Source organism: Mercenaria mercenaria, chromosome 12 (genome assembly GCF_021730395.1).
Source record: "Mercenaria mercenaria strain notata chromosome 12, MADL_Memer_1, whole genome shotgun sequence".
NCBI classification, from domain to species: domain Eukaryota; kingdom Metazoa; phylum Mollusca; class Bivalvia; order Venerida; family Veneridae; genus Mercenaria; species Mercenaria mercenaria.
The window spans coordinates 61,055,693-61,066,339 of NC_069372.1; the positions used below are offsets into that span (position 1 = coordinate 61,055,693).

Here is a 10,647-nt window from a genome sequence, read left to right on the forward strand (position 1 = left end):
TATATAAACAAACTGCTACTTATTACAGCTAGAGTTATTTCAAACTTACAGCCAAAAATTCATATTATTTTAAAAACTTCTCCTTAAACTAAAATTACTTCTCAAAGGTTCTAAAAGAAAAAAAACAAAACAAAGAAAAACAAAGTTCACAGTGAACACCAGATTTGTCAAAATTATCTGCACCTAAGATGTAAAATATAAAACCAGAATACTATATATTACAACTACAGAGTCATTTCAGCTTACCATCTTATTTTAAAATTCCTACTTAAACTAAAATTACTTCTCAAAGGTTCTAAAAAAAAAAACAAAAACAAAGTTCACAGTGAACACCAGATTTGTCAAAATTATCTGCACCTAAGTTGTAAAATATAAAACCAGAATACTATATATTACAACTACAGAGTCATCTCAGCTTACCATCTTATTTTAAAATTCCTACTTAAACTAAACTTACTTCTCAAAGGTTCTAAAAAAAACAACAAAGTTCACAGTGAACACCAGATTTGTCAAAATTATCTGCACCTAAGTTGTAAAATATAAAACCAGAATACTATATATTACAACTACAGAGTCATTTCAGCTTACCATCTTATTTTAAAATTTCTTCTAAAACTTAACATTACTTGTTAAAAGTTCTAAAAACAAAGTTCATCAGTGAACACTGAATTTATAAAATTTATCTCCTGAACAATTTTAAGCGTCTAAATTGAAGTATTTGGAAGCAGGCTTTGGCAGAAAATTTTACTATATCAGAATTCTGTAGTATAAAGCAAAGTTTCTCTCTATCAGACAACATCTCAAAATTGTTACGAACATTTCGTATTTCCACATACAATTCCTCACGGATTTCATTGTATACCGGACAGTGCAGAAGGACATGGATCTCGTCCTCAACACACAAATTACAATTAAAGCATGTTCTACTATAAACATCCAGATTTTCAAACCGACCGGTTTCAAGACGGATTGGTGCCACACCACGCCTAAATTTTGACAAAGCACTTCTATGATGAAATGGTAAATTATATTGCAAATATTTTTCAACACCAGGTTCCTCTTTAAACAGTCTATAAGTTCTAAGTTTGTTACCACCACTACTTCTATTTGAGACATTCCTATTCAATAACATTTTCCATTTATCAAGTTCAACTGATACTAGTTTACTTTCTACCATGTCAACAGCATTCTTTGCACTTAAAACTTGTGTGTTATTAACATCTACATCAATGCTATTAAACATTTTACATATTCTGAAATATTGGTTTTTACACCTGGACGAAGCACTCCGTCTGGCCCAATCAAAGTTATTTTGGTTAAGCCTTCCATTATCCATATTTGACATTCTACAAAGCTGCCGTACAACCGACCCCCATTGCCGTACTATGGATGGTTTCCACCCCATTTCTCCAATTACCGCCACATTTGGGGTATGTTTTCCGACCCCTAAGAAGTATCGCATTGCTCGATTCTGAATAGCGTTTATACACGAGAAGGACTGGTCACCCCAAATAGAAGCACCATAGTTTAAAATAGGCCAAACCGTGCTGTCGTACAGCTTCGAGAATTTCGTGTATTGAAAACCCCCTACCTGTTTACTTTTTGATATGAGCAGACCAAGTGCTCTTCCAGCAGACAGTGCTACTGACTTTGCCATTTCAGCGTAATCCATAAACTCATTCAATGTTAGACCCAAATATCTATAACTATGAACAATATCAATATTTTGGTTACATATTTTAAAGCTAAAAGATATCAGATTTGTACTTTTAGTTCTAAAATGTATAACCTTTGACTTATCACAATTAACAGACATAGCATTTGTATCACACCATATACTAAGACTATCAAGTAAAATTTGCAGGTCTTCTGCCGTTTCAGCCAGTAGGACAACAATGTTCGCGTATAACATTATGCATACAATTTCATTATCTATCTTTAAACCAACATTTAGCTCTTTCAAATAATCTACCAGATCATTGATGTACATGTTAAATAAAATAGGTGAAAACGAACAGCCCTGTTTCAAGCCACAGTTTACTTTGAACCATGATGTATCAAAACCATTCACTCTAATACAACATTTTACATCTTTATAAAGAGAATGTACTGCTTGAAGTAGTCTACCCTTCAGACCTGATTTCTGTAACTTATCCCATAGTTTGCTTCGATTAATAAAGTCATATGCTTTTCGGAAATCTATGAATGCTGCAAACGTACACTGTTTTTTAAGTTTTCTTGTCTCTATGATATTAGTAATCGAAGAAACATGGTCTATGGTACTTCTACCCTTGACAAACCCATTCTGCTCATACATGACTGGGGCCAGGGTAATGCCTCTGTAAGAAAGCGGGTCACGAGGATCTGCTGTAGAATTTTTTGAAACAGGTGTTATGACCCCATTTGACCAATCAGACGGAACCATTCCATTGGTAAAACAGTGATTGAAGAGGTCTATCAACATTACCAAGGCTGTTTCATTTTTCAGTAAATCCACAGGAATATCATCGAACCCAGGTGCTTTACCATATTTTGCCTTTCTCAAGACATACAACACTTCCTCATGAGTAATAATACAATCAAACACTTCCTCAAACGCATCACCTAGCTCAAGACATGTACTTACCGGTCCACCCACTACATTATCCTCATTGACAATATATGCCGGGTTTAACAGAGTGCAGAAATCAGACTTCCATTTCTCTAAAACAATTTCATGATCTTTACTAACCATACCATCAACAACAACCTCAAAAGGAACATTTTTACGTCTCTCGGTACCAAGACCTATATTCCCAATCTTTTTCCAAAAATCATTACAATTAGTATCTGCTAGCTTTTCTATGTCATTTTGTACACTTCGAGAATGAGCACGTTTCTTACGCTGGACCAAACGATCGAAATCTTTTCTCTTTCGCAAATATACATGTTTAAGATCCCTCTTTTGTAGTGTTTTGCATTTTAGCCAAGTTTTTTCGGCAACACTCACCTCGTTCCAAAGTAGAGTCAACTCATCAGTCCACCATGGTTTACCTCTACGTAACCTTTTGTTTGTACATTTGGACTAAGTGTACACAAATGACCTAGAATTAAGTTTTTCCTTCATATCGGAATAAATAGAACTAACAATTTTCCAGTAATTTGTATCTAGTGTTTGTTGATTACAAATACTATTTTCTAAATTAACAATTGCTGCATTTATTCTACCAATAACATCATTTGTGCATAAAAAGTCTGGAGGTAAAACATTTGTTTCAAAAATGGTTTTATTACATGATAATTCTACAGCAGGGTTTTCTGGAATATAGACATCTATGTCCAATTTCCATTTTAAAAAGGAATGGTCTGGCACGCCATTTGTAACATTAAAAACACACTGACTTTGTGAAACTAAATCTGTTGTTCTTAAAACTTCAAAATCCTTACAAAAATTTAACATTTCATACGGAACAATACAAAAATCAACCACCGAAGTGCCTTGTGGCCCTATAAATGTGAAATCATTTCTGATTGTATTACGGCCATTTAAAATACAGAAATTAGTATTTATCAGAAATTCAGTAAAAATATTGCAATAGGCATTCAGTGAATAATCTAAGACCTCTCTGTCCGGCAAACTATCCACACCTTGTATATAGTCAAAATTATCAGCACAGTGACTATTAAAATCCCCACAAACATACATACGATTTGCAAAATGTTGAAATTCAGCAATAGTACAAAGCAAATGGTCGAAAAACTCATTGACATCAATTTGTCTAGTTGATATTTCAGGTGGCAAGTAGCACACACATGTATAAGTACTGTATGTAGAATCTGACAAACTTGTAAGTTTAATTCACAATATACCCTCAAAGCTATCATCAACTGTTTCAATGTGAAACTCATTTAAAAGATTTTCTTTAATCAAAAACCCAACACCCCCAGATCCCAATTTTGCCCACAAGTGAAAATTTATCATCTTAAATTTGTTTAACTATGTTTAACATATTGTTACCGTGATATTTTGAAAAGGATGTAGATACACCGTTTTTGTTTTTCACTGCCTTGTATGAAAAAAGTGTCAATTAAAGAAATCAAATATATCTAAATTTGTTAATACGTATTACAAATGTTGAAAACATGGAGCACTTGAATTGGAATAAATTGCAAGCTTCATTATATGTTATGGCTGGCTCGAAAAATGTAGCCCGATTTTGTCGACTTGCTGTATTTGTCGTTGTCGTAACTCAACCCACAGCCAGCTGATAATTAAATCTCTGAAACAAAAAAGAAAAGACATTTACAACCACGGAATTTAAGTAACGTAACTTGAAACATTACAGAATGTTTGGGTCATTACCTTAAGTTTACAAAATGAGTTCCAAAACCCGTGTGTTGCATTCGATTGATATTTTTTCCCAATAAACATCTTTTAATGCAGCTTCTGTACAGCAACACCGCCTTTTATATGTTTGTTTGATGCTCGGAAGATAATAAATTTGCTAAAACAGATAGATATACTCGGAAAGAAAATAAATGACTTTGTCGAATAGTACGAATTGTTCTACAGAAATGTCATTTACAGAACCGAGATGTGCTATGAAGTCTATAAAGATACTAACATTCAAGCGCCGGCGTCGTCTCCTGCATTATAATATACTGCACACCATTACAGAAAGGAAAGCAATCGATCCAAAGACAATGGCAACAATCTCTCCAGTCGTACGATGTACATGACCAAGATGATCCGGTAGAGTAGTACCTGGCGTTGTACGTGAAGTGGGTAAAGTACTTCGCGTGGTAGGTACAGTAGTACTTTGCGTGGTAGGTACAGTAGAACTTCGCGTTGTAGGTACAGTGGTACTTCGCGTTGTAGGTAAAGTGGTACTTCGCGTTGTAGGTACAGTGGTACTTCGCGTTGTAGGTATAGTGGTACTTCGCGTTGTAGATGATCTACAATCGGAATCATCCCCGCACGGATTATATCCATTACAGATCAAACTTTCTGAGATACAGCGGCCATTTTGGCAAGTATATTCACCTTTGATGCACGTACCTATAAATATACAAATATGCACGTAAACGTATCTTATTTCAGCTAGCATCCTTCACACTTAACATGGACAATAAATAAGTATATACATTCTTACTGCACTTCGGCAGATGTTTCAAACGTAATGCACATAAATCTAAAGGTACAAATGTCAATACTTAAAACTATACTACTTTCTTTCCGCAGAATTCTGGAATCTGATTTTCGGACAGACGTTCACCTTATCTACAAAACGACACACTTGTATACATATGTTTTCTATGTGTATTCACATTAAGTTTTGTAAACGTTAGACAAAATCTAATCGTAGATTTCCATGATATTGCGCATAGAAAGACTCCGTTTCCTGTGCTACAGTAACAATAATGCAGAGGTCACGTGATTGTCATGGTCACGTGATATTTGGGACGGTGGCAATTAATGTAGCGCTATAGGAGGTTATCGTTTTGAGGCGTTAAAGAAAGACTTTAAATTTTGTTCTGGAATACAATGGAATATCGTTTAACGTCATTAGTATCTTTTTAGGGGTCATCATGTCACATTAACTTCAAACAAAGCAATACAGAGCAGAGAACATATATCTAATTTCGAAAAAGTAATAAAATTCAGGCGGCTCTTAATGTATAACATATTTTTTATTACACATACCTGTGTGGTACCGTGTTATTACCAAGTCAAATCCTTTAGTCGTCACTGACTGGCCACTTCTAAAAAAAGCGTAGAGGTTGCTGCCATTAGTTGAATGCACAGTGTTGTTTATGGAATTGCCGCACAAATTTCTGTCTAAACCTGTATCATAGTATAAAAATGACAGTGTGTGCATGTATGCATTTTTAAAATTGCACATATATTTCCTGAGTTCCAACTAGTCTGCAGCATACATATCAGGTGATATTGTATATGACCTATTAGGTCTATCTCGTCTCTTCCGCTGGGTTCTGATACGAAATGGCGGACGTTTCTAAACTTCCTTACAGATATTTCATCGTTTCTCTGTTGAAATTAGTGCTGTCAATAAACATATCAACTAATTAGCCTGACTAAGGTAAAACACCTCTTATTATGGATGATTCAAAATGGCATTCATGACATTACAAATGAAAGCGTATTACAAATGAAATATCCTCCAAATTTAGGTATAAAAGTAAAAACGAATGACCTGCGTCATATGAAAATGAATAAGATGTCCTTACTTTTCAAATACTTTGGTTTCCTATTATACAATACAATTGGATACATATTTTCAAACCTGACACATAAGGTGAATCAAAAGTCCTTCCGTCATGCAATTCTAGCCAGTCCATTGCACATCCTTTACTCCGTGCAATGTTGATATCCTATATAAAAATGCAACAGAGAAGCATCACTTTACCTTGCAGAGTGTGTATGGGGGAGGGGGAGGTATAGGGGGCGTAAAACGAGGACACTTCTGTTTAACCGAAAAATTTCTGTTGCAAAGCTAAATGTACGAATGACTAAGGTATATGTGAGAAAAACAAGGAAATAGATTAAGTCGAATCCAGGGAATATTATAAAACCTAACAATTAGAAGGTTTACAACATTTTTTTATAACAAACACAAAGAGCGATTCTATTTCAGTCATTTTAGTGTCGATCATTGGTTATAAGTTCAATCACCGACCCTAAGGAAAACGACTTATTTCTTACTTTGCTGTTTTAAGAGGATACCAGAGTGACATGGAACTCTCAAGCTTTTGTGCTAATCAGATAATAGATATTGACATAAACAATCACCTTGAAGTAAAGCATGATTCGGTCCCCGGTTTGGGATGAAGTAATCAGTCGATAACATTTCATGTCCGGCTGGACTCCTCCTGCGATAAGCTTCAGAAGGATTGCACCTGTATCTATCAGGTCTATAGTCTGTCCGCAGTGTGGAGCCAGATAATCTGTAAATACATTTTAATACGAAGTGATACGTACGATTTACATAAAAATGACTAAAATATAAAAAGAAAAACAAAGGAAATCAGAAGTAAATGATAATAAGTGAATTAGCCTGTTGCAGTTGTGATTAAAATTTGAAATACTAGATAAGTATTTTCATAAAATTAGAGAAAAGAATATACATGACATAGAAAAATGCAATAAAAGAAGACGGATATGATTTAATGAAAAGTATTAAATATTTGTTATAACCCATACAGTTACAACAAAACTACTGTGAAACCGTTACGGCAAAACGCTCAGAATAGCTGTCCGGTAATTCCGCTACTGCAAAACCGTTGTGGCTAGCAATTATTTATTATAGCTCTCCGGTGACAGAGTTACATTTAAACTGTAACAAATTCCTCCTTGGGGACCTAGTTACTGCAAAACTGCAACAGTAGCTGTTGGGTGGTGCTGTGACAAAAGCTTTTTGGTGAAGAAGTAAGGGTATAAACGTAACAGTAACAGTTCAGTGCCACAGTTACAGAAGAACTGTAACAGCAACTGTCCGGTGACACAGTTATGGCAAAGCCGTAAGAGTAACAGTTCCGTGATACATTCATGGCAAAACTGTAATAGTAAGATTAGAGATACATTGACGACTTAACGGTTTCTGTAGCAGTTCCGTGACACTTTCCACATGACTGTAACAGTAACAGTTTGGTGACACTTACGACATGACTGTAACAGTAACAGTTCGGTGACACTTACGACATGACAGTAATAGTAACAGGTAATAGTAACAGTTCGGTTATACAATTACGGTACAACTGTCATAGTTATACTTTGGTGACGCAGTTACGGCATAACTGTCAGAGTAAGAGTTCGGTGACACTTATGACATGACTGTTACAGTAACAGTTCGGTGACACTTACGACATGACTATGGCGTACCATTTGGGTCGAAAGTTTCCAGGTACCACAGGTAGTAATAAAATTTTACCTGCGGGTATAAATTTATAACTGCGGGTATAAATTGGAAATGTACCCGCGGATACAATTTTATACCTGCAGGTATAATTTTATACCCGCAGGTATAAAAATTGTACCTGCGGGTATAATTTTATACCCGCGGGTATAATTTTACACCCGCAAGTATAAAATTATACCCGCAGGTACAAAATTATACCCGCGGGTATAAAAATTATACCTACGGGTATAAAAATTGTACCTGCGGGTATACTTTTATACCCGTAGGTATAATTTTATACCCGCAGGTATACTTTTATACCCGCGGGTATATTTTTACACCCGCAGGTATAAAATTATACCCGCAGGTACAAAATTATACCTACGGGTATAAAAATTGTACCTGCGGGTATAATTTTATACCCGCAGGTATACTTTTATACCCGCTTGTACAATTTTTTACCCGCAGGTATAAAATTATACCCGCGGGTAAAATTTTTGTACCCGCGGGTACACTTTTATACACGCAGGTATAAAATTATACACGTGGGTATAAAAGTGTACCCGCGGGTATAAATATTATACCTACGGGTATAAAATTATACCCGCGAGTATAATTTTGTACCCGCGGGTATAATTTTATACCCGTAGGTATAATTTTTATACCCGCGGGTATACTTTTATAAAAATTATACCCGCGGGTACACTTTTATACCCGCAGGTATAAAATTATACCCGCGGGTATAAAAATTAAACCTACGGGTATAAAATTATACCCGCGGGTACAAAATTATACTCGCGGGTATAAAAATTATACCCGCGGGTATAATATTGTACCCTCGGGTACACTTTTATACCCGCAGGTATAAAATTATACCCGCGGGTATAAAAGTGTACCCGCAGGTATAAAAATTATACCTACGGGTATAAAATTATACCCGCGGGTACAAAGTTATACCCGCAGGTGTAAAAATTATACCCGCGGGTATAAAAATTGTACCCGTGGGTATAAAAATTATACCTGCGGTATTGTATCCGCGGGTATAAAAATTATACTCGCGGATATTTTTTTTTATATTTGGGGGTATAAAATTATACCTACGGGTATACAATTATACCCGCAGGTACAATTTTTATACCCGTAGATATAATTTTAATACCCGCGGGTATACCTGCGGGTATAAAAATTATACCTACGGGTATAAAATTATACCCGCGGGTACATTTCCAATTTATACCCGCAGGTATAAATTTATACCTGCAGGTATAATTTTATTACTACCTGTAGTACCTGGAAACTTTCAACCCAAATGGTACGCCATACATGACAGTAATAGTAACAGGTAATAGTAATAGTTCGGTTATACAATTACGGCACAACTGTCACATTTATACTGTGATGTATGGCGTACCGATCGGGTAAAATGTTCCAAGATACCACCAATAGTAATACAATTATACCTGCAGGTATAATTTTAAACCTACGAGTATTAAATTGGAAATGTACCTGGGGGTATAATTTTATACCCGCAGGTATAAAATGATACCCGCAAGTACAAAATTATATCTGCAGGAGTATAATTATACCCGCAGGCACAATTTTTATACCCGCAGGTACATTTCCAATTTATACCCGCAGGTATAAAACTATACCTGCAGGTATAATTTTATTACTACTGGTTGTATCTAGGAACGTTTGACCCAAACGGCACGCCATATTGGTGACACAGTTACAGCATAACTGTCACAGTAACAGTTCGGTGTAACATGTTATGGCAAAACCGTAACAGTAACAGTTCGATGATACAATTACGACATAATGGTAACAGTAAATGTTCGGTGCTACAGTTACTGCATAACTGTAACACAAACAGTTCGGTGACGCAGTTATGGCATAACTGTGACAGTTACAGTTCGGTGATACAGTTATGGCACAATTGTACCTGTAACAGTTTGGTGATACAGTTACGACAAAACTGTATCAGTTACAGTTCGGTGGTACATTTACGATACAACTGTTACTGTAGCAGTTCGGAGACAGAGTTACAACAAAACTGTAAACAATTGATATTCGGTGATAGTTACGACTAAAAGAACATGGAGCGGCGTTTTAACAGATGGTTCTATCATACCGTGTGGGAATGATGCGAGGAGAAATATAATGGAGTCTTTTATCATTAAAGCTGGAAGTTGACCAAATGATCCCCCTATGCTGTATACATATATAACAAAACAGTAACCGCGGAGCAAACCCTCTGATGATTTATAAATTAATAAATACTTACATGTTGTTATACTGGCAACTACGTTGTTCAAGTAACTGGTTGATATAACAATTGTGATTATAAAAAACACCATTCTCAAAACTCAGTTTATTCCTATTTCTATTCTACATTTTTTCTGCTATTTTACAGTTATTCCAATTTCCAAGTTTTTGATGTTGCTATCCAAAACAATCAAAAGTAATAAGTTAGATTTACTTTTAAATTTAGTAAGAAATGTCATGTGATGAAAGTGTTAACAAGTTATTGATGTTGTGTACTTTTGTGAAGTGGTTGAATGCATGTATATATTTTATACAATGAGTCCGTATATACAAGTATAATGCATAACAAGTGTTTTCCTGTCTTAATTTGAGTTGTTATCTAAAATAGTAACGACTAAATATCACACGCTGGATTTTTCTTGATATCTTTTAGGTCTGCCAAAAATAAAAAGTTGCTCATCTGATGAATCGCTGGTATTTCAGAAAC

The 10,647-nt window shown here is 35.3% G+C and overlaps 1 protein-coding gene across 1 annotated transcript; it reads right to left on the minus strand.

The window, feature by feature from the left end:
* Positions 1–3,935: 3,935 nt before the first annotated feature.
* LOC123534331 (low-density lipoprotein receptor class A domain-containing protein 2-like) lies at positions 3,936–10,443 on the minus strand. The gene is made up of 6 exons (XM_045316538.2): positions 10,180–10,443; positions 6,791–6,945; positions 6,285–6,372; positions 5,684–5,824; positions 4,605–5,038; positions 3,936–4,259 (listed from the first exon to the last, which is right to left on the minus strand). Exons 1-5 carry the CDS (start codon positions 10,250–10,252, stop codon positions 4,632–4,634), a joined length of 864 nt encoding a protein of 287 aa, XP_045172473.2. The 5' UTR covers positions 10,253–10,443; the 3' UTR covers positions 3,936–4,259; positions 4,605–4,631.
* Positions 10,444–10,647: the final 204 nt, after the last annotated feature.

What these genes read in the sequence shown, in the direction of transcription:
- LOC123534331 (XM_045316538.2), bottom strand. Translation starts at nt 10,252, where the DNA reads ATGGTGTTTTTTATAATCACAATTGTTATATCAACCAGTTACTTGAAC. An exon ending in GAATCATGCTTTACTTCAAG is followed by an intron (nt 6,373 to 6,790) that starts GTGATTGTTTAT and finishes ATTTTTATATAG; the next exon opens with GATATCAACATTGCACGGAG. An exon ending in AATAACACGGTACCACACAG is followed by an intron (nt 5,039 to 5,683) that starts GTATGTGTAATA and finishes GTATATTTATAG; the next exon opens with GTACGTGCATCAAAGGTGAA.